General features: G+C 44.0%; 1 protein-coding gene across 5 annotated transcripts in view; it reads right to left on the reverse strand.

Annotated features, from left to right (window-relative positions):
- Positions 1–24979, reverse strand: part of AASDH (aminoadipate-semialdehyde dehydrogenase) — a 43371-nt gene that overhangs the window by 8175 nt on the left and 10217 nt on the right. For 3 of the 5 annotated variants that reach the window (XR_008445068.1, XM_054029590.1, XM_054029593.1), the window contains 9 exons: positions 24481–24673; positions 16366–16607; positions 10912–11018; positions 9810–9982; positions 6158–6347; positions 5403–5521; positions 3971–4799; positions 1471–1634; positions 715–840 (listed from right to left, as the gene is read on the reverse strand). Coding sequence is in view for 4 of the 5 variants with exons in the window: in XM_054029590.1 (XP_053885565.1) it covers positions 715–840; positions 1471–1634; positions 3971–4799; positions 5403–5521; positions 6158–6347; positions 9810–9982; positions 10912–11018; positions 16366–16607; positions 24481–24673 (2143 nt within the window). In the remaining variant the exon portion in view is untranslated. The remainder of the gene's footprint in view (positions 1–714; positions 841–1470; positions 1635–3970; positions 4800–5402; positions 5522–6157; positions 6348–9809; positions 9983–10911; positions 11019–16365; positions 16608–24480; positions 24674–24979) is intronic. The other 2 variants (XM_054029591.1, XM_054029592.1) reach the window with 2 other exon arrangements.

Raw genomic sequence — 24979 nt, forward strand, 5'->3', positions numbered from 1 at the left:
CTACAGCCATGCTGCTAAAAAGTGCGCAGTGTAGCCGCTGTTTGTCAGCATGAGAGAGCTTTCCTGCCGACAAAAAACTCCCACCCATAATGAGCAGCATTAGTGTTGTCAACAGGAGAGCACTCCCGCCAACAAAGTGCTATTCACATCAGTGCTTGTCGTAGACAAAACATTTGTCTTTTGGGGTGTGTGTGAGGGTGTGTGGTTGTTGTTTTTTTAAAACACCTGTGAACGACAAAAGTTTTGCCAATGTAGACAAAGCCTTAGACACAGAAATACCTTTGAAAGGCAGTGCTCAGGCCACATGCCTCTCCTCAGCATCTCCTACTGGTTAAGTTAAGCAGCCCCCGCTAGCTTCCATGAATCTCTTTCTTAGGCACCTGACTCTCCCCACACATTGTGTAGGGAACCTGGGCAACTAACTTGGGACTGAGAATCCCACTGGGAGGTAGAGCACCTCCAAGTTAGGAGGTTCACAGAGTCCTTGTGTGAATTTAAGTCTTCGTCTCTCTGCACCTCAGATTCCCCATCTGTAAAATCAAGATAATACTGCTCTCTTTTGAAATGCAGTGAGATCCCTGGATGAAAAAGATTGTTATTAGAAAGTATGACCTTGCAGTGCTTACTGAAGCAAAACTTCTACTGACTTCAGAGCATGTTTTGGCTGAATAAGGATTCAAGATCTGGCCCAGAGATAGCAAGGAAGGTACATACTGGATTTACAGCCAATAAAAGTCCTCTTAGTGTAGCAATATACAGGTGATCTGGCAAGATACTTAGATATGGAGATGAAAACACAGCTCCACCTTCACAGTGCAGCTTCCAGACACGTTCCTCCTTCTGTCAATCCAAGAAAAAGTATATAAAAAGCTATACAATCTGATAACTGAGAGTTAAAGTTCATTATGTTATTTGCAAGGACTCGGACGTCAAAGTTTTATCAACAGCAAGTTTACTTGGAAAATACTACTTAAGTGAAGATTATAATTTGCCAGCAATCAAAGAAACCCATATTGCTCAGGGCAGTTTCTTCTTTCACAGAGCTAAATATTGGAAACTCAGCTAAGAAATACGTAATACACACCCACATCACTTTCCTTCTCTCAACCCATTGTGGGTTGCCTTCACTGGGAGTACAGGTTTTAGATTTGCCCTAACCACACAGTTCCGTACTAGTGATAGAGGGTAATTTGCCATATAGTTCGGAATTGGCATTGGCAGTGCTGGGAGTGTAATGTAGGGAGACCACAGACTGCCAACAGTACTTTTAATCACGGTAATTTAACCCTACTCCAAGCAGGCCTAATTAACTCAAGGCTTAAATGAAAGCAGTTGGCAGTCTGTTTACATTAGGGCTCCCAAAATTGCCAACACTGATGGAGCTTAAGCTGGTGTTACCATAGATATGGTTCAAGAGGGTCAGATGTTTTACTTTTGATGTACATAAAGTTAGTCAGGGTGACTTCTTACATAAATATCCAAAGCATATATATGCTGGTCATGCGATCCAACGTAGACTAGTCCAGTGGAAGGATGCACAACTGCAGAGCTTTTCACAGCATCTTCTGCGGTAAAGATACAGTGTATTTCCCCATTATCGCTTCTGAGTACATACACAAAACCATTATAGCAGCCTGGATAAAATAAAGTGCAATAGAAAAAACAAACAAACAGGTAATGATATTTGGATTAGCGTTTTAACTGCGTCATTGCTGATCAAAAGATTGGAGGTGATAGATTGACTCACGAGCTAACATATTTCCCAGCACTTTCTGCATTCAAGCTTCTTGCTGAAAATAAAACCTCACAAGTGCATTTGACATTAAGCGCTCAATGCTCTTCTTCTGAGTCATTTTAAAGCTATGCCTATTTTTACTGTGCTATTACTGTGAAGTTTGTTGGAGGATGGGTGAGCTACTGAATATGGACAAGGGAAGTGAAAAGTTTGTGCATATTAATGAAATTACTTTTATTCTCATTTATGTTTCTGGCAATAAACATAAAGCTTGCCTCTCTCACCAACAGAAGTTGGTCCAATAAAAGATATTACCTCACCCACCTTGTCTCTCTAATATCCTGGGACCAACATGGCAACAACAACAGTGCATCTGGCAATAAAGAGACTGAGGGGTATAATAAAGAGCCTCCATTTTGTTTAATAAAATCCAGACTCTAGTTCAAGAGACGTTAGGGCATAATAAAACATCAGCCCAATTTTGTTACCTGCAGGCTCAACAGCAATCAAAATATCAGCCAAAACTTTGGTCACCACCGTCTTATGTCAAGTCAAAAGGCAAAGGATCCAAGCTTTGTACTATTTAACACGTTAGACATATCAGGTGTGCATGCACCACACAGATAACATTAGTGAATATTTAATTACTCTCTTTTCATCTGAGCAGATGACAAAAACCCTCCTCTTTTTCATGGGGAGGTCAGTTACAGGTGACACATTAATCCTTTATGAGGCAATTATGGCCATTTTGACATGCCAACAACAAACTGCTTTAAAATTCAGACAGCATACACCAATGCAGCGGAAAGTGCATTTGCCAATATCTTGTATAAGTGACTTTTGCTCAGAGTACCCAAAAAAGCTTTTTAAAATAAAAAAAAAAAAAAGGAAGATTATTTTGCACTAGATTTAACTTTCTGAAGTATCATACACTAAGTTCTACGGCAACACCGACAGACCACAGTCGTCGGCAGGCAGGATTGAACCTGGGACCTCTGGAGCTTACAGATGGCTCTTAACTAAGGCTATAGAGCAGACTCATTAATCTCTCTTTAAGTGGTCTTAGTGCCAGAACATCACACCCAGGGGGTGGGTGGGTTGCACTACCTCTTATTTTTTTAAAATGTCTTTAAGGTAAGCTTTAAAAATTATCATCCCATGCTTTTCTAAGCAGTTCAATTATTATGTTCTAACTAAATTCTTCAAAGGAACGTTTACCTATTGATTATCAATGTACTAGTACAGTACAGTTAAGAAAAGAAGAATAAATCCATTAATACATAATACTCCTACTTGATTGCAATACTTTAAATAAGTTGCCCTTCTAATATTTTTTATGGTTGTGATAGGGTTACTGCCTCCTGAACACCTGCTCAGGATCTGGCATGGCTGCTGAGGGGCCCTTAAAAAGTCCATACTGTTTAGATATTCCCTTCCCATGGTCCAGTGTATTAAGTCCTGCACAGAGTCATTCAAAATAGAACTCAAACTTACAGAATCTTCACCCCAGTTTCAAGATGGGACCAGCCCCTCCTCCCTGAGTGTCCGTCCTCTCTTTAAAATTCCTTTCAGAGTTCAAACACAAAACAGGCTCCTCTACCCAGTTTCTAGCTGAGCCCAGTTCCTCCCACCTGCGGATCTGTCTCTCTAGGTTTCCAAAGTTTTCCTCTCCTAACAGAGGGGCCTCACAGTTCCCCTCCTTGGAGCTGTGCTTATTCCTATCAGCTGTGACCTTGGATCAGCTCCCCTCAAATGGTTGCTCCTTTTCTCAATATTATTCCTTTCTAGATTGGAAGAGACCAACAGACAGACCTCCTCCCCCTCTGCTGACTCAGGGCCCTACAGGAGCCTTCTTTCTGCCTGAGGAATCTGCAAACACCCACTTTCTCTCTCTAGGTCTCTTGCTTTATCTACCTTAGGCCTGATTCAGCCACCTGACCCATCTGTTACATGACTTCACTCATTATTACTCATCCTCCTCCCCTGAGGAGATGAGCTACACTTGTCACAAGTGAATTGGAATCCACTTCGCTTTAAAGGGCCCAGCCACCCTCAATAGTGGCATTGAGACTGCTTTTCTCTTTTGTTCCCATTTACTGCAGTTTAATTTTAGACAGACACAGAACACGGGTTAGTGGAAGTAGAGATGCCAGCTACATATTGCTTGACATTGAATAAGCTGCTGTGTAATCTGGTTACAATTTAAGAAAAAGGAAAACCATTTAAAATACATACCAACAATAATGAAGTTTCCACACTTAGACGCACATGCAGAGGACTCAATACGATCTCCAAGGATTCTCTCCCACTTGATTTTTCCTGAGTGTAAATCAATTGCCTGCATTGTGTGAGAATGAGACCCAACGTATACAGTTGCTGATAAATCATCCGTGGCTGGTATTATAACTAATGGGGAGGCATCTACACATTTGCCCATATTTGACTTCCATCTTACATGTAATATCAGCTTCTCAGGCATTTCTGAAGGAGCTTGTTCTACAGAATGAGTACCTGTTTCATTTGTCTTGCTTGAATTTTTTGGACGGCTTCTGCTCTTTTCAGATTTATTCTCTGTCACTTCATATTTCATTGAATTAGAAGTTACACCAGATGAACAAGATGCTTGTTGTCTTAACTCTGTTCCTGCCTGTCCTGCATTATATGGTCTCATAAGAGACTCAGGGGAAGTCATCGACGACATCCGATTTCCTCGGTTTAGTGCAATAAATGCAATCAATCCTGCAGCAGCATTAAAGTACCTTCTAGATTTTGGTTGTGTGTGTTCTCCATGGAATTCCCCTCCACTGCTTTCATTCAGTTTTCTTTTCACAGTGTTATGATTCATTATTTGGTCCTCACTTGGGAATACAGCTTTAAGAACATGTCGGTAAACCTCAGCAATGGAGCTGCTGAGAATAACTTCCAGGAGTCCAGGAATGGCCTTGCCTGCCAAATTCTCAATCTCATCATGAAACCGTAGTGACTTCAAGGAATCTCCACCACTGTACAGAAACAGTGAATCTTTGGAAATGCTTGGTGAATCATCTGGAAGACTCAGGAGAGACTAGAGAAGAAGCGAAGAACAGAGTTTGTGAGGTGAACAATGTCCCAGTGCCACAGGGAAGTAGGGTCTGAGCCTGTCAGTGCCTCAGACCCCCACTGAAATCAACAGGGATTGAAAGAATTCAGCACCTTGCAAGATTGTATTTGCTCTTTTTGGTGCTCTTTGAGAAATGCTGGCTGATCAAGTCGTGGGGGAAAGTGTCAATTTCAGCAGTGCTAATTTTATGCTTGATTCTGATTCTGCAGTTACTGGCCTCCCTTATGGCTTTCTTGCTTGGCATGGGAAGAAGTATTCTGAAACTGATGACAGATTATGTGGCTGTAATTCACCCTACATACACTAACAGCTTAGCCCATTACAGTTTGCAACTTCAGCTTATGGGGGGTGGGGGGGAAAGGCTCCCTCCTGGCTGTTACAGAGAAACTGTATTTAAGTACTAAATGAACGGCTGGACATGCAGCAAAATTTAAGTACTAAATGAACATAATGTACACGCAGCAAAAATATTCTGGTTGCATTAGTCACACTTATTAAAACCGTTTAATTCCTGACACATGTATAATGATCCACTGGCAATGATAAAAAGGCAGCTTAAAATACTACCTTCCATAAATACTGCAATCTTTCCCACAATTCCTCTGCTCCGCTCAGCTTACTGTCATGCCTTCTGGAATTTAGATGGTTACTGTAAATCTTGCACAGCTCAGAAACATCAATTTTGCCTTCAAACAAAATAAAAAGCACAAGCTTTTTTTCACTGCATTTTAGACTTTGTATTTTCAAATTCTTGTTATAGGCTACATGTTCATCTAGGTCTCAGTCTAGATTTCTTTGTGGGCAAAATTGCACTCATTTTTTTTACACCAGCAATCAACTGCACCCACATAAAAGGGAGCAGGACTTTGAAAATGTATCATACGACACCCACCCACATATAGTGCCTCATCCTGTCCCAACTGAAAGCAATTGCCACTGACTTCAATGGAAGCAAAAGCAGGTCAAACAAATACATGTGTGTGTATTTTCAAACTTAAAATGCTTTTAACTACTATTATTCAATTCCAGAGAGTCTAAGGATGTCAAATAAACACTACAGAGGAATGCAATGGAAAACAAATGAGAGCCAGACAGATTTGCTGCAGAACATAGCTCTAGCTTATGGTGATGGCTTAATACCATGGGTCACATCAGAGCACAATGCAATAAAATAAGTAATAGTGCATGAACCAGCTACTACTGTTTTGGGGTCTAGTTTCAGCAAAGAAGAAGAGACAACAAATTTAGCTTCTAAACAAAACAGAAAAGGCACACAGCAGCATCTGCACTGAAGAGCACTTGTCAAACATTACTTCATTTACCATGCAATGTGAAAGGCAAAGTTTCTATCAGCACAAGTTCATCAGGGATTGCGTAGGTTGGGAGATGTTTCTGGAGTTCCTTAAGAGTGTCTCTTGCTAAGTTGTCTTTAGGTACAACAAACAAGATTAACTTTTCCTGTCGATACCATGTCACTGCACAAGCTTCCACATGACAAAGACCTTCAGCAGCCTGCAATACAAGAACATTAGCCTTATTTGTGCTGACGTGCAGGGTAAAAAAAACACAACCAATAAATTAGGAATTATTGTGAAGATTATTTTTTGACACTGGCAGCTACTGAATTTGTTGCTTCACAAACATCATGAAATCCCCCTTGCCCGTCCCCTTGTTTTTATTTTTGTTTAATTTAAATAAGGATTTAGCTCTCATGAAAAGTGTCAGAATGACAGCACTGAAGAATGAATGTATCTAATCCCACAGTGCAACCACAGCATAGGCAGCAGCAGTACAAACTTCTCAGTGACCCACACCACTGAACTTGAGGAACGACCTGGAAGAGGCACATACAGGAGTGGGAACAAAATTCACTCTCCATATTCATTCTATGGTTGGCATTTCTGCTGAGACTGCTGACAAAGGGGCCAAATGTAATCCCAGTTTTATCATGGGAACACCTCCCCTCTAGGAACAGGGCTGACACCACCAATTCATCACTGTACACCAATCAAATCTGAACAACTTTTGTTACCCTACCTGGTTTGGATTTTATCCATCACTTGAGTCATCCAAATCCCCTTAAGAATTTCAAAGTTAAAGCTTAGCCCATTTAACAGTAAGTGACCTTACATAAACTATTCAGTATATATTGATTTAGCTAGACCCAAAGGTTTAGACCAGGGTAGTCTATTTTTTGTCAAGGTCCAAATTTCTTGGTCAACATATAGTCAAGGTCCAGACCCCAACCCAGCTTCCCTCCCCTAATTCCCAATTGCCCCCTCTTTGCCCCCAAAGCTGCCTGATTGCCTGCCAGCTCCCTGCCCAGAGAGTTAGGTGACCTTATTTCCCTTAATTGAAAATGGGACACATGGAGCTAGACTGAGGCACCTGGCATTGCTCCTTGCACCCTTCCCCCCCCCCCCAACATTCCTTCATGCCCTCAATCGAGCCAAGTGGCAGGGGAGAGGAGTAGGTATGGGCTAGGATTTAGGCAGCAAAGCAGGGTGTGAATGTGTGAGAGTACTTTTGAGCTTAGACCCAGCAGGTGAAGTTGCTGAACTATGATCCAGTTAGCGGTGTGATGCGCCTTTGGGGGCTGGGATAGCAGAGGGGCAGGAAAGAGGCTCCAGATAGTGGGAAGGACCAAGGAGACTCCAAATAGTAGCCCTGGGAACGTGGGGGGAGCCTGGGATGTGGCAGAGGTGGGTGACTGGAGGTGGACTGGGGAGGGAGAGGACGATTGGGACAGCGGGTAGGAGGGAAGGGCTGGAGAGGGCTCCGGGGACTGGCCCCAAAGAACTGGGCCTGGAAAGGACCTTAAGCCAGGGTGGGGGGCTCTGAGAAATGCTCTGGGGCAGGGGGCACGAGACCGGGGTGGGTGGGCTCTGGGGATATGAGGTGGGAGTGGGTGGGCAGGCTCCGGGATCGAGGCACGAAGCTGGGGGCACAAGGTCAGCTTTGGGGGCGGGGAACATGGGGGTGGAGCAGTGGGCTCCAGGGACCGCTTGGAGCACAAGCTCCGCATGGCTCCAACCCCAGCTCAGCTTCAGCCTGCACGCAGAGGCGACATATAGCTATGGCGGGGGGCGGGAGGGAGGAGAGACATATGAAGATTCTGGGGGTTACACCCCCCGCCCCATTTATTGGGACGCCCAGAAGCGAGGAGGTAGCACTTCCCCTACCAGCATCACTCTCCGTGTGTCCATGCGCCACACGGAGGAAGCAGGGTGGCTGGCTGAGCTCCTCCTCTCCCCCAAACATGGGACTGTTTCACCTTCCCTGCTGTTGGAGTCCCACGCGTTGCCTCTACTTTCTACCCCTGACTCACCTCAGTGAATAGTCTGCAAAGCAGGCAGCAACGCTGGGACTCCATCAGCAAGGAAGGTGAAGCAGCCCCATTGGGGGTGGGAGGAGCTCAGCCAGCTGCTTTGCTCCCTCCATGCGAAATACAGACACACGGAGAGCACCACTGCCAGGGGGAGCACTGTACCCATCAGAGGCATCAGGAGAAATGGGGGGGGCATGTGACCCCACATGCCCCACCCACGCATCGCCTCTGTCCCCACAGTCCACTGAAAAGTGTCTTGTGGTCCAGATTTGGACTATGGTCCGTCTATTGACTATCCCTGGATTAGACTAAAGATAAAATGTCATCCTTGAATATGAATGTCATTGTATGTGTTCAAGTCAGATACCTAACATCAGATGCACTGATGTGATGATGTGAACTGGGCACAGTTTGGAACATCCTTGAGGATGAGCATTCTGGGTTAGACAGAAATGGCTCCTACTGAAAAGATTAAGAAATGGACTCAGTGGGCCAAATTTTGCCTTCACTTACATTTGTATCATCCAACTGAATGCAATGAAATTGCACCAGTGGTAACTAAGGGAAGACTTTGGTCCAATCATTTCATTTTTCTATGCTTCACCTTATTAGACCAAGTCTAAACAAATTTTAAAACATTTTCTGTAGACACATACCTCCGATCACCTTATGAAAAACAAGAGTAACTAAAGCATACCTTCATTCAACCACAAACATCCTCTTGTCCCCAGAGATACAACATTAATTTTGACAGAAATACAATGCCCTATGGGACAGTAAGGAGCTATTTGTGCATTCAGTGCAGTTACAATCCTAGTTCTACAGAAGGATGTTTCCAGAGTCATTTCCACTGGTCACAGTAGGGAGAAGAACCTGGATCATTGCTATCAAGCATTAGTATTAATTAACAATACTGTACATCTCTCTGCCTCATTGACTTTCCTAGCCAAACACAGCCCTGATGCAATAACACTGATTGCAACTGAGTTGTGCCTGCTAACAAGACAGCTTGGATTTGATCCTCCTCCTTTTTCCATACCTCATATCCCTTCTTCTCCTTTGTCAACATCTGTTAATCTCTCTCTGCTGATATTTGACTCATTACAGATCTAATTGTAATCAACATTTGGTACTCATATAGTCTTTTTTGCCCAAGGGTCTCAGTGCTTTAGAAATATTAATCAATCCTCAGAGCACTTGCCTGAGGTAGGGATTTATTGTACCCATTTACAGATGGGCAAACTGAGATAAAGAAGGGTTACATGACTTTCGCAAGCCACTTAAACTAGGAACAGAATCTAAGAGTCTTGATGCCACCCTTGTGCTCTAAACTACTACACTACACTTTTCAATGACACACGTTAGTATTCTTCAGTTGTCAAATTCTCTACACAGTTTTGAGATTTAGTTTGCATAAAATAAACTATAAACAATTTAGGCCAGATTTTCAAAAGAGCTCAGCATCTGGCAGCATGCTTAAGAACAATGGGAGCTGTTGGGATGCTGAGCACTTTGAAAAATCTACACCCAAAGTTTGATTCAATTACATTAACTCTTGCACTTTTTTGCTGATGAACAAGTCACTGTAGCTATCTGTCCATAATGTTCCACATTGCATAAGCTCCGAGCATTACACATCATATTACCTGCTGTACATATTCAATATTAAGACGTTTGCCATGACGTTTAATCTGATTGTCCTTCCGTCCTAAGAAAAACATCTCTGCATCCTTCACTCTTACAAAGTCCCCTGTTTCTCTCATTGTGTTCAAAGGGACAGTTACTTCATCATCAAGGAAGCAGATTCGTTCTTTACCACCTGTGCAAAAGGATGTAATATTATAGCTTAGAATTACAAAATTATGAAGGGCCTACCTCATACTTCAGAATGTTACAAGTATTAAAATAACTTGGCAAAGAGCTGTTAACATTTGGCACATATAAGACACTAATGTTTGGAACTAAACTTCTGAAAGCAGAAGTATCAGTGGGACTGTATCCTACAATTAATTTAACTGATGCAGTTAAATAACTTCTATTTATACTGAGCCAAATGGAAGCAGAAAACAAGTCATTAAAATAAACTGGTTTTGTGTATAAAATAATGATAATTTCTTGCCCGTTAAGCTGATTTCTCAAAGTCAGCCTATATTGCTAGATATGTGGCCCCCATCAAGGTGGTATCGGCTAATCTACATGTCCCATCCTGTTTCAGGTTGTAATGACAGAGCCTGAACCATTTCTCTGAATGTTGTGATGCAGTCTTCTTAGGGTTTATGGAATTTTTATTCCCTGGGCAGTTTCTAATTGAGAAGGATCAGCCACCCACGTCTTGCTCGGAAGGTTTACATCCACCAACTGTGCTGGCACAGATGGCCTATGGAGAATAGATTGATTCTTTCGCCACTGAAGAGCATATGACACTACTGAAGGTAGTTTTAAATTGAAAAGATACAAGCAGTGGCTTTTAGATTTTAATATCTAAATGTATGAAACAATAATTCTGACAGCCCTTAAAGAACTTTGACAGGGTTTTATCACAAAAATCAGTATCCAGCCCAGTAAACTGTTTAAATACTGTATACAATTTAAAAAGTACATTGCTAGAGAAAACACCAGAATTCACTTCTGTATTTCAGAGTGTTTTGTTATACAGGCAATGGCACTTTAGAAAACAAAATGCACAGAGATTAAAACATGAAGATTTTTTTGAAACTAATCAATTAAGAGAAATAAATATAAGATAACCTATGAAAACTTGTCCCTCTCCGTCTAGAACTGCAGAACCAGTGGCATCTCTGACTTCAACTGTTGTTCCAAGCAGTGGTGATCCCAGTGGTACAGGGGAATCAAATCTAAACATTTAAAAAAAATTAAAAGTAAAAATCTTTTCCTTCAGATAGCAGTTCCTCCACCAACTCCCACTATTTGGGCTGTGGCAACTCATTACAATTTCCGATCTGCAAGTCTGGTCCACCAATGAATTCCCTACCTCTTGCTGATTAACTGGAAAAGAAACACTCTGAAGTGCACCTTTGCCCCCAATAATAACCTCCCCCTTCTTTCCTATTCCACTCTATTGCAGCAATTTGCAAATCGCTGGGTGGGTTCAAAGTTGACACGTGTTACAAGCAGATGGGAAAAAGACCTCTTTAACAAAGAGCCAACTCTCCCACGCTTGGAACTGAAAGACCACCAGCAAAAACAAAGATGACAAGATTTTATATCCTAAAGTAAAAACAAGAAAAATAATCTTATTAAAAAAAATCCAAGTCTTCTATATACACTACAAACCAACAACAAAGGACACTTCCCCCACACCCATAGTATTTGCTTCAGGTTGGGGGGTGCTGTCTGTAAGCGAGGACTGGCACCCTATACCGGAAACCTACTGACCGCTACACTTACCTACATGCCTCCAGCTTTCATCCAGACCACATCACACGATCCATTGTCTACAGCCAAGGTCTAAGATACAACTGCATTTGCTCCAATCCCTCAGACAGAGACAAACACCTACAGGATCTCTATCAAGCATTCTTAAATACCCACCTGCTGAAGTGAAGAAACAGATTGACAGAGCTAGAAGGGTACCCAGAAGTCACCTACTACAGGCCAGGAGCAACAAAGAACAAAGTAACAGAACGCCACTAGCCGTCACCTACAGCCCCCAACTAAAACCTCTTCAGCGCATCATCAAGGATCTACAACCTATCCTGAAGGACGATCCCTCACTCTCAGAGACCTTGGGAGACAGGCCAGTCTTTGCTTATGGCCAGCCCCCCAACCTGAAGCAAATACTCACCAACAACTACACACCACACAACAAAAACACTAACCCAGGAACCAAACCCTGGTGCCAACTCTGTCCACATATCTATTCAAGGGACACCATCATAGGACCTAACCACATCAGCCACACCATCAGGGGTTCGTTCACCTGCAATGTGATATATGCCATCATGTGCCAGCACTGCCCCTCTGCCATGTACACTGGCTAAACTGGACAGTCTCTAAGCAAAAGAATAAATAGACACAACTCTTGACATCAAGAATTATAACATTCAAAAACCAGTAGGAGAACAAATACTTGAATATCCCTGGACACTCAATAACAGACTTAAAAGTGGAAATTCTTCAACAACAACAAAGTTCGGAAACAGACTCCAATGAGAAACTGCAGAACTGGAATTAATTTGCAAACTGGACACCATCAAATTAGGCCTGAATACAGACCGCGAGTGGATGGGTCACTAAAAAAAAAAACAAAAAACTAATTTTCCCATGCTGATACTCTCACCTGTTTGTAATGGGCCACCTTGATTACATTGAACTCATTAACACTACAAAAGTGATTTTTCTTCCCTTCTTATCAACTGTTGAGAAGCGCACTTCCACCTTAATTGAATTGGCTCGTTAGCATTGATCCCCCACTTGGTAAGGCAGCTCCCATCTTTCATATGCTATGTATTTATACCTTACTGTATTTTCCACTCCATGCATCTGATGAAGTGGGTTTTAGCCCACGAAAGCTTATGCCCAAATAATTTGTTAGTCTCTAAGGTGCCATAAGGACACCACATAGAAAGGAGGAAGCCTAGGGAGTCAGCTGCAGCTCTCTGATCTTAGGGCAGGTATTCTGCTGGTACCTAGCATTAATTTACATTGGTTGACTATCTGCCCAGGGAGCCATTCATCACTCAGAGCACAGTGTGCTCCAACCATGCCCCCAACAATGGGGGCTGCTGGCGATGGTGCAGGAGAAAAGTCTATACCAGCTCTGTTGCAGCTTAGAATTCTCCATGCCAGGGGAATCACCAGCAAAGGAGATAGATTTTTCATTCCTTTTGCACCACCAGTGGCACATAGTGAACATAGTGAGGCCCAAGAACCCGAAGAAGTTATAAATATTACCAGTTTACTGGCACCTTTGTAAGTAGAAATTAAAAGCAGCACAGCTACCTCTGGAGCGCAGCAGCCAAGCTGAAAGAAAAAACAGCATTTCACTTGGAAGTTCAGCCATTGGGGAAATGTTGGCAGCCGGACTTCCAAGAGAAACCACCAGATGATTGCTGCTGCAAATTTTTTACAGAAGTTCTGATTTCCTTTTCACAAATGAGACAATTTATTTTTATATAAATAACTGCCTAATAAAAAGCCATATTGCAACAGCAGATTTTGAAGACAGCTCTTTACTGATTTCACTGGGAGTATTGGCACTTTATGACCAATCATCATGTGTTATTGGGGATCCACTTACATCAATATCAGATTAACAAGAGATATCATTTGTGCAAAAGAAGATGCTCGTTTGTATTCAGCAAACTTCATAAAATACATCTAGCACAGGTTACACATGTAACTAAGGATGCCAGGCAATGGGTGTGCTACCCCATTTTGGGGGGCCATTATATTAAATTTATGAATTTAATATGTCTGATTGTGTTCTATTCCAGGGAGGAGGATTACCACCACTCCTATAGGAATTAAAAACAGTGGGGGGTAATTAAGGTGTGCCACTTAAGATTAAACACCAAAAGCTAGTTACCAACCCTTGCAGTGGGTTTGCTTATACTGGTTTAAGATGGGTTTTCCAGGCACTAGAAGACAAAGAAAGGGCTTTTGGTATAAATGGATGAGCTTGAACTGACACAGGGCCTTCTTTCTGATCCAACAAATAGACAGGACCTTGCAGAAAGCATAGAAAGACTTGCGCCGACTAAGGCCCCATGAGACTGACATGTTTTCTGATATGTTTAGTGTGTGTTTAAATCTGTTGATTGTTTTTATTATGTTTTCTCTGTAATACTTTTACCTTAATGTGCTTATTAAGACAAAGCTGTGTGGTAATTTGTAACTGCTGGCAGCACACTGTTCAGAGCCCTCAGAAAGAGAGGAATGCACAGGCACTTGTCTTTAGGCAGACTGGCTTGCTGGAGATATAGTGTAAGGCATGGATCTGTGCAGACTTAAAATCCCAATCACAAAGGAAAGACTCAGGGCTGCATCCAAGGGTATGTCTACACTACGGGATTAATCCGAATTTATATAATTCGGATTTGAAAAACAGGTTGTATAAAGTCGAAATGTACGCGGCCACACTAAGCACATTAATTCGGTGGTGTGCGTCCAAGTACCGGGGCTAGCGTTGATTTCTGCACCGTTGCACTGTGGGTAGCTATCCCATAGCTATCCCATAGTTACCGCAGTCTCCCGCGCCCATTGGGATTGTGGGTTAAGATCCCAGTGCCTGATGGGACAAAAAACATCGTCGCAGGTGGTTCTGGGTACAGCCTCACCTCCTCCCTCCCTCCTCCCTGCATGAAAGCAACGGACGGCAGACAACCATTTTCGCGCCTTTTTTCCTGGGTGGGTGAACACTGCAGACTCCATACCACGGCAAGCATGGAGCCCGCTGAGCTCAAGACAGCAGTCATGAACATTGTAAACACCTCGCGCATTCTCGGGGAGTTTATGCTCAGCCAGGACCAGAAAAACGAGGCGAGGAGGCAGCGGCGGCGGCAGCGCAGCGACAAGCATGATGAGGACATTGACATGGACATGGACACGGATACAGAATTCTGTGAAACCACGGGCCCCGGTGCTTTGGAGATCATGTTGTTAATGGGGCAGATTCTATCCATGGAACGCCGATTCTGGGCAAGGGAAACAAGCACAGACTGGTGGGACCGCATAGTGTTGCAGGTCTGGGACGATTCCCAGTGGCTGCGGAACTTTCGCATGCGTAAGGGCACTTTCATGGAACTTTGTGACTTGCTGTCCCCTGCCCTGAAACGCCAGAATACCAAGATGAGAGCAGCCCTCACAGTTGAGAAGCGCGTGGCGATAGCCCTGTGGAAGCTTGCAACGCCAGACAGCTACCGGTCAGTCGGGAATCAATTTGGAGTGGGCAAATCTACTGTGGGGGCTGCTGTGATGCAAGTAGCCAAAGCAATCACTCAGGTGCTGCTACGAAAGTTAGTGACTCTGGGAAATGTGCAGGCTATAGTGGATGGTTTTGCTGCAATGGGATTCCCTAACTGTGGTGGGGCGATAGACGGAACCCATATCCCTATCTTGGCACGACAGGTAATAGCTGAGAGCTGGAAACCTCAAGGGACCACGGAGGGGAAATACAGGGTAGTTAATTTGAAAGTGTGACCCTGGCTACATATTTCAGAAAGCAAAATGAAAACTTCTGAGGGTCAGGAGCATCATGCAGTGCCTACACATTTCCACAGCTCCTATGAGAATTTCTAAACCCTCTATAATTAATAAGTTCCCTGACCACAAACACCAGGAATTATACGAAATTAGTAGAAAGCATTGACAGAATGGTTAAAGTATCATGCCAAAGAGACCAAGAAAGCCATTAGCAATGCATCATATGTCATGTGCTGAGGAGAGGATGGAAGCTAATTATAGTATTTACTTAATTTTACTGCTAGGTTCTGTACTGTAACAATATTAACTAGACTCACCTGTTCCTATATATATATGAAGTTAACATAATCTCTGTTAAATTTCTTCCAGCATCAACAGCCTTCTCATTACTGAGGAAACCATGTGACTCAGTGTATAGTGCACTAGCATGTGAAACAGGAGACCAGGTTCTATTCTCAGCTCTTCTTCAGTGAGCTGGCACAGGCCTGCTGCAGGTTTTTAACTGCAGTGTAGACATACCCTGAGTTACTTCAGAAAATCACTTAGGATCAATTTCTGCTGCCCTTACTCATAGAATAATTTCAAAGGAACTATCTGCTGAACAGTAAGGTATGCCATAATGTGAGGATGGGTGAAATAATAGAACCCTTAACTCCTATGCGCCTCAGTTTCCCCATCTATAAAATGGAGATAATGCTTCTCTGCTTAGCAGGGCACTTTGAAGTGAATGAAAAAGCATATGTGCGCTAAGTATCGTTACTACATCTATTATTGGATTTTCAGGTCAACTTTTTACAATAATCTTGCAAGAAACCACTGTGAAAACATAACATTTTGAAATGGATAAAGCCAAGCACCACTACTATTTCTAAACCTATGTTCATCAGCAGTTATCCTTCCACATATGCAACTTCCAGCCAAGTGAATAGGGATTCTGCCTGCGAAGGGCTTGCAATGTTGGGCCCTTGATACTTGATCACTAACAACTGCAAACTTTGTGTGTGCCAAAGCAGCTAGCAAAACAGTGAAATTTCTCACCGAATATCAGAGCTAAGAACTTCTTCAGGAATCCTGTAGCATGTGGCCCAGCTGGATACTTCTGTAATGCCATAGAGATTAAAAACATGTGTTTTGTTTTCCCTGCCCTTCCAGCTTCTCAAGACATTCAGTGCAGGAAATGCTTCTCCACCGAGGGCTAAGACACGGAGTGAAGAACTGGCAGACAACACAGTTGACTTAATAAGTTGAGCTCCAAATCGTCTGAGAAATGTTGGTGTTGCCTGAGCAATGTTTAATAAAAAAAAAATTAAAAAAAAAAAAACATGTGTCACACACAAAAAGATATTTATGCTCTTACAGGTTATGGAAAACTGCAGGCCTACAAACACACAGTAAGCTGTAATATCTCAGGCGATTCTCAAATACAGCAAAAAGCCAAACAGATTCATGATACAATAATATCCATCATCAAAGTGCTGAACAGAACTGCTAACGATCTGAGTGGTGAGAAAGGATGTTTGTAAGAAAAGGAAGATTATCTCGGATGGAATTTTACAGGTGTAGATTCTAATCCATTCAAAGGAGTTCTTCGAACTGTCTTATCTGCAGGTCAAACAGCAGCTGACTGTTGATCCATGTGATACAGGCCCTGATTCTGCTTTGGGATCCATTAATACAAACCACTTCATCCATGTGGAGTCCACTGCATTAACATGGAATTCTGTGTAAGAGCAAGGGTCACACTAATTTATTCTAATGTAGGATCATGGCCATATAGTGCAACTTACATCTAAAAGAAGAAATTACTCACTTTGTAACGGTGGTTCTTTGAGATGTATGTCCTTATGGGTGCTCCACTGTATGTGTGTCCGTGTCCCTCCACTGCTGATCTGAGAATTTTGGTAGCAGTGTCCGTTTTGCACATACATGCACTGCCTCTCCCATCATGCTCTGCCACAAGGCTAACGAGTGCTATGCAGGCAAACCCTCCTCAGTTACTTCTCTACCACAGAGTTTATGATGAGAACTCCAAAGTAGAGGGGAGGTGGGCGGGTCATCTGTCTGGGCCACGTGGGAGCAATCAGTATGATGTTTGCTTTCTCTCATTTTATTTTCAAACGGGACTTTTAGCAATAGAGGGAATGGGGAAGACATAAAGAAGGCCCTTGTCCCATGAGAGGAGGAGAGCGTCCTCTATGGAGTCCTGGCCAATGCCCGCTCTGGAGCAGTACCGTGGACATTTCTTGCTCTGGTAAATAGCGAACAAGTCTATTATCGGCATCCCCCATCATCGGAATATGTCTCAGAGTACTACTGAGTCTATCTCCCATTTGTGGCTGTGTGGGAATTTGTGGCTGAGACGGTCCACTGTCGTGTTGTGCATTCCCAGTAGGTAGGCCACTGATATTGTGGGAAGTGTACCAGTTCCATAGCTTTAGTGCTTCCCTACAAAGGTAAGGCGATCTGGCACCTCCTTGATGGTTTATGTAATACATGCACGCTATATTGTCTGTCATGACCTTTGTGCGTGTACCTCTGATCAGTGGAAGGAAGCATAGGTGCCGACTCAGTGGGTGCTCCGGGAATGGAACACCCCTGGAAAAAAATAGGGGGTGCTCAGCACCCACCGGGATGACCAGCTGTTGGCAGCCAGGGATCAGCTGTTTCGTGGGTGCCTTGGCAGATGAGCTGTTTCTTTGTCAGGCAGGTTCAACTGTTTTGTGCCTCCCTGCTCCAGCAGGGGCTGAGTGAGTTACATGCACACACAAAAAAAGCCTTAGGGTTAGAGGTGGGCGGGAGTGCTGGGCTATCAGCAGCAGTGCAAACAGCCCCTGCTCACCTGGTGCCGCCCCACACCTCTTGGGCTGGTGGTCATGGCGTTCACCTGTATGGCAGCTCCCTGCCAGCCAGGCTCGACTCCGGCCACAGGAGGCATCAGGTGACCCAAGGGAGCCCAGCTAGGCTAGGGCTGGGGGTAGGTACAGTGTCAGATTAGGGGGAGGCGAAGCCCGGATCCTGGCAGAAGCTGCGCTGGGCGGGGGAGGGGAGGAGAGGTGGAGGAGGAGAAGCCCCGGACCCAGGCAGGAGCGATGCTGGGTGGGGGAGGGAGAGGGGAAGAGGAGTAGAAGTGCTGGACCCCAGCAGGAACTGCGCTACGCGGGGAGGAGAAGACACAGGCCTGAAGCCCCCAGCTCAGGAACCCCAGCCACCCTAATGGCAGAAGCTGCAGGGCTGAAACACCGACCCCCCTCTGTGCAGAGCTGGCTTGACCCCCTCTCTCTCCCATCCCCGCACTCAGAGTTGGCTCTTACTCTCAGACTGTGGAGAAATTCAGTCCAAATCTACCCACCTTGGTATCTCCATTTCCCACATCATCACACAGCCATGAATGGATTTAGCCTAGGAGGCAGAGTCAGCATTAGCCCCATTTGGCAGGTGGGATCTAGGGCACATAGAGATGAAGTCACTTTCCCAAGGCTAAGCAGGGAGTCTGTGGCAGAGCAGAGAATCAAACCCAGAACACCTGAGCCCCAGGCCTCTGCCTTAACCACTAGACAACCCTTCTACCTGGTTTGGCTGACAACTGAGCCCTGGGAGGGCTGCCAAGGAGGACCCACCAACTAAGGGTACCGCGATGGGCCCGTTAGAGTGTTAGGTAATGCAGTGTCTCTGGGGAGGAAGCCTTGGTGCTATGCCATATCAGGGCCATGAGAAAGAACTAGACACTGTATACCCCTGAAGGGGGCACAGAGTGTGTGACTCAACCAGAGGGCTGAGTCACTGAAGACTCGCCGAAAGAACCACTGGCCAGGGGATTAGGGGGGTGGTGTGGGTGTGAAGGAAATGGGAGGAGGCGCGCTTGCGAGAGGTTGGTGCCACCACCTTGCAAGAACTGAAAGAAAAGCAGACTCAGACCCAGAAAAGGGGAACCCATGAGAGGTGGGTACTGCCTCATTCAAAACTGAGTGATTGTAGGGACTATCTGCCAGAGAGGGAGGCGCTTGAGAGAGGTGGCTTTATTATACCAGAAGTGAGATCTTCGTACCAACCCTGATCTACAAGGATGCCGCCCCACTACAGGGGCTTCCAGTCCCGGTCATAGAGGGTGGATTTCAGGTGATGTTGATGGCCCCTTGAGTTCACCACGTCCACAATGATCAAACTAGGGGGCGGGTGGAAGAAGAAAAATCCCGTGTCTTTTGCTGGCATGTAATTTTTTTAAATCAGGCCACTTGCACATTGGCGGGACCGATCCAGGGATCTGCCATATGAGTTTGGCGGAGTCCAAGAGAGCCTCGTTAATAGGGAGGGCTACACCGGATGAAGCAGAGGAGTGTAAAATGTCTAATATTTTATGGTGTGACTCGGTCATCTTTTGTAATGGTAGTTTTAATGCATCTGTCACGCTCTGAGCTGGCTCCTGGAAAAGCTTGAAGTCATCTGCCAACGGGGGCATAACTGTCTCATCTGGTGATGACTAGGAGAAGTTAGTCTGGGACATAGCTACTCCTTCAGCTGCTGCATCGAGGGCATCCGAACTGTTAAGAAAGGAACAAGAGGCTGAAGTCGAGGAGGAGGCTCTCTCATTGTCTCCTGATAGGCCCAAGCTAGAGCCACGGGAGGCATGGTGTCTATGTGCTTGCCAAGGGTCCAAGTAAGGCCACAGAGGGTGGGAAGGGTCCTCAAGGTGGGTACCATGGCTGCCCATACCCAGGGGCCTGAGGAGCGGTCTGGTTGAGGTCCATACTGGAAAGGGGTACTGTAGGGTGGATGAGAGAAGCAACAGGAGACTCTGTCTTCTTGGTCACAGTCTTACTCAGCACTTGAAAACGGGGGTGCATGGCATGTCATCTCTGGCGAGCCTGGAGCTCTGGGTGGATTCAGTACTGTGACCCCTGTAGCAAGCATAGGTGAGTCCAGTACATCAGACACTGAAAGGTTTGTCGTGTACCAGAAGTCCAGCAGTGTCATCGGCATTGGTACCGGTAGTGATTGGAGGTGCCAAGATGTCTGCACCAAGGAAGTTGGCGATTCAGTCATGAGTGAGCAGTCCGCTGGTGTCTAGCATGCGGAAGACATACCGATGTATATGTCCGCACTGAAGGAGCCTTCCCCAGGGAAGTTATCTAGTTTTCTCACGCCCCGTTGGTACCAATGATTCCTGGCCTGTGCCCATCAGGTCCTTAGGCAACCCAACACGTTCTGGTGGGGTTGTGTTGTGCGAGCTCTGGGTACCGGATTTAGACAGCTTCAATGCCGTCGGTACTGATGGTACTGAATGAGTGATTTTCGTCTCAGTCAGGGCTCACTGTGGGGACTTACAGCTCTTTCATTAGAAGCCTTGTCTGAGTGGCTCATGGTTGTTTTCTTAGGCTCACCTCAGAGGGTTGCAGTGAGGATTCCGGCCGGCCAGCGTCTTAGCGCAGCAAGGATGGTGGTTGGAGGGCCACTTCCATTCTATTCTCTATCCTTCCTGGATCTGGGTTTCAATTGTTGGCATAAAACATACTTCTTGGGGATGTGGTTCTCTCCCAAGCAGTGGACACACTGAGAATGACCATCACTCACTGGGATAGATTCTTTGCAACTGAGACACTTCTTGAAGCCCAGTGAACTGGGCATACCCTGTATCCGGGGAGGTCCCTAGATGAGGTGAGGGTGGGGTTGATGAAAAACAAAGGGTTTTTTTTTTTATTATTATTAAATAAAAGATAAATGAGCGAAAAAGGGAGCTCTAAAAAGGTAGCTAAAGTAGAGAACGAATTAGCAATTCTATAGAAGGTGGCGGAGCATGGGGGGAGGGGAGGTGCATGCGTGGACTGAACGGACAATGCTATTAAATTCTCTGATCAGCAGCCCAGGCAAGGCAAGGCAAGGAATGAGTTATAACTGGCAAGAAATGTTAGAGACGAGAAGAGGTTCTGCAAATATGTCAGACAAAAAAGAAAATCAGGGATGGCGTGGGCCCGCTGCTCAATGGAGAAGGTGAGTTGGTTAACAGGAAAGGATAAGAAAGTGGAGTTGCTCAATGTCTACTTTGCTGCAGTCTTCTTACAAAAAAATAACGTGACCAACCTATTAGCGAAGTGACAGACAAAAAGGGGAAGAGATGCGGATCGGGATAAGTAAAGAACACGTCAGAGGTCTTCTGACTAATTTGAATGAATTTAAGTCAACGGGGCCTGATGCTATTCACCCGAAAGTGCTCAAGGAATTAGCTCAAGAAAGCTCGGTGCCACCGACGATAATATATGCAAGCTCATGAATGACAGGAGAGTTCCCAGAAGACTGGAGAAGGGGTAGCATAGTGCCCATCTTTAAAAAGGGGGAAAAGGAGGATCCGGGGAACTATAGACCAGTCAGCCTGGCCTTGATACATGGGATGCTACTAGAGCAATGTATAAAATATTCCATTTGCAAATACCTGGAGGATGAAGAGGTGATCGCTAGCAGCCAGCATAGATTTACCAAGAACAAATCATGCCAAACCAGCTTGATTTCCTTCTTTGACAAGGTAACTGGTTTGGTGGATAGGGGAAATGCAGTGGACATAATACACCTGGAATTTAGTAAGGCTTTTGACATAGTCCCACATGACAGTCTCATAAGTAAGCTGGAGAAATGTGGATTTGGTAGTTCTACCGTTAAGTGGATACATAATTGGTTAAACAACTGCAAACAGAGTAACTATTAATGGAATGATGTCAGACTGGAAGGAGGTCTCAAGTGGGGTTCCACAGGGATCTATTTTGGGTCTGGTGTTATTTAACATCTTTATTAATGACCTGGATGTAGGACTAGAGAGCAAACTGATCAAATTTGGAGAGGACACAAGAGAGGTTGCAAACACTTTGGAGGACAGAACTCAAATTCAAAGGGATCTGGATAAGTTGGAGAACTGGACAATAGACAACAAAATGAAATTCAATAAAGGCAAATATAAGAGCTACACTTAGGGGGATAAAACAAACATATACAAATACAGAATGGGGGATAACTGGCTTGGCAGCAGCACTGCTGAGAAGGATCTGGGAGTTGTGGTGGATCACAACCTCAACAAGAATCAACAATGCGATGCAGTTGAAAAAAGCAAATGCAATTCTGGGTTGCATTAAAAGAGGTATAGCATGCAAGTCACTGGAGGTGATGGTACCACTCTACTCAGCGCTGGTTAGGCCTCAGCTGCAGTACTGTGTCCAATTCTTGTCGCTATTGTATAGAAAGGGTGTAGTGACAAAGATGATCAAATGGATGGGATGCAAGCCATATGAACCAAGGCTGAAGGAACTGGATATGTTTAGTTTGGAAAAGAGGAGATTGGGGGACTGGGGGCAGGGGGGACAAATCCTGCATCTTGGAAGGGGGTTAGACTAGATGAGCCTTGCAAGTCCCATTTAACCCAATGGGTCTACAAAAATCACAGCCTTCTATTTAATAGTCGGCACTCAACAGTCCATTAAAAACTTTGATGGTTCCTAAATGGACATGATTAAGAAAAGGACAAGCATTAATTTTTCCACGAGTTTTTTCATGGCTTTGCTCAAGTCTGTCCAGAAACATCAGAATCCTCACAGGAACGGCAGCCTTGAAGTTTGAGAAACACTATCACAGAAATTATTCATCAACTAAACCCTAAAGAGAACTTGTATCATTTATTTCACTAAGGGCCCTTCCCTTTACTGATCAAGATAGTGATCAAACTCAAGGAAATGCAAATTAAAAACGTTACCAAAGTTTCCCAACCACCATCAACCCTAAAAACAGTTCAGCTGCTTAAGAAACATCTGACTTGCTAATTATGGCTACAACTTAAGAGAAATAGGCCAGGGAAAAAAACCCTCTACAAACATCAGGCAACACAGTGGTCAAGATGTTTTAGTGTGCCAGGAAAAAGTCTGTGTAGAAGTACCCTGTAGTACCAGGATTTTACTTACTCCCTCCATTGTAAACCGAGCAGAAGTAAGAGGACCTGACAATTAATATTTTTTAACAGCTGGATTATTTTTGCTGTGGTATCTTCACTTAATTGTTAAGTAAACCTGAATTTACACCCTCAATCACCTACTTCCTCCTTTTCTCCAAGAGAGAAGGAAATCTTTAAAAAAGAGTGTGTGCATGCAGGATGGAAGGCTATACAAATGACTTGGGAGTTGGAGGGAAGATATAGAGGGCTGGAGGCAGAACTGAAGAAAATACCCTTTCCTATGCTGGCTGGGTGTCTTCCTGGTAAAAGTATTGCAGTCACAATGTTAATTAAAACCCTGTCGCTTTAAGAGGTTGTGTGGTTTCAATAATGGATATGCCTCACTAACCAGACTATTAACATATTACTGCCTATACATAAAACAGATATCCTGCTTAAAGTTTTAGATTTATGAGAAACAACTTACATAGATCCACCTCTCCGCCAAGAGCAGAGATTTTTAATTTTTTTACTCAAGTATTAGCTGTTGCATAGTACCATATCATACCCCAGAATATGCAGTTGGACTTATTCAGTTAATAAGGATTACAAAGGACTATTATTTCTAGTATACTCTATAGGCAAATTAGATTTTAGTCTGTTAAAATTCAGTTCACACCGGAGGAGATCTCTCTCTACCACAGGAAATGAAGCCAGTGCAATCTTGAGTGAGCTAACAGCTTATAAACAGGCAAATTTACTGGGGAAATAATCATTCTGATTCTTATTACTAGCACTTTATCATGTTATAAATGGCACTATTGATGCGTACTTTAGTTTATCGTGTTTCTGGCAATGGGACTATTTCCAGGATTAAGAATTACTTAGGGCTGCAAGATCAAGCCCATTATTTGGTGCCAGAGTGAATGTCAGCGGAAATTAAAAAGCTACATAATTAGCAGGAGCCTTCAGCTGAATGTCAGCCCTGTCTTCAGTCAAATCTCATCTGTCATACATCACTGAGAACAATCCTTTCAAATGGTAATTTCTTAACTTTATGAAGCTCTAGTGCTCTGTAGCACAGAGGATAACAGATGCATAAAAACTAAAGGGAGCTGATGCCGCAGTAAAAACTTCTTTATCATTACTGTCTGGTATCTTGCAAAATCTGCACACACAGGCAAACAGAAAGAATAAGACACAAAATACATCCCTTGTATCTCAAGAGGACCCCATTGCGAATGGCTTACCTGCAATACTGTCACCCTGTGACGGTGAAAAAGAGCAGCAGACAACTTTAGAGGCATCATTTTTATGGGGTTTGGTACTATAAGCAGAGAGGCTCCACTTGTCAGAGCAACGAACAACTCAACTACAGATGGATCAAATGTCAGAGGTGAGGCCATGAACAGCATATCATGTGGTGAGATCTTAAATAGGGATCTAAAATAAAAAAAAAGGCCAGAGTTATTAAGCCTGGTGCATATAAATGCTGGTAACTGGTTGGCACTATTTAAAAACAGAAGGGGAGTACTTGTATGGCATAGCATCTGTACCTAGATTAATAAAAATTTAATGCCAGAAGGGACCATTAAGATAATCTAGTATAACTGCCTGCATACACAGGAAAATTTCACCAAGTGGTTCTTGCATCTTCAAACCCATTACTCCTGGTTGTGCTAGAGCATATCCTTCAGAAAGGCATCTGCATCTATGTTCTGTATGCTGGGGAGGAAGCTCTGTGCAGAT

This window comes from Malaclemys terrapin, chromosome 5, assembly GCF_027887155.1.
Source record: "Malaclemys terrapin pileata isolate rMalTer1 chromosome 5, rMalTer1.hap1, whole genome shotgun sequence".
In the NCBI taxonomy this organism is placed as follows: Eukaryota; Metazoa; Chordata; order Testudines; family Emydidae; genus Malaclemys; species Malaclemys terrapin.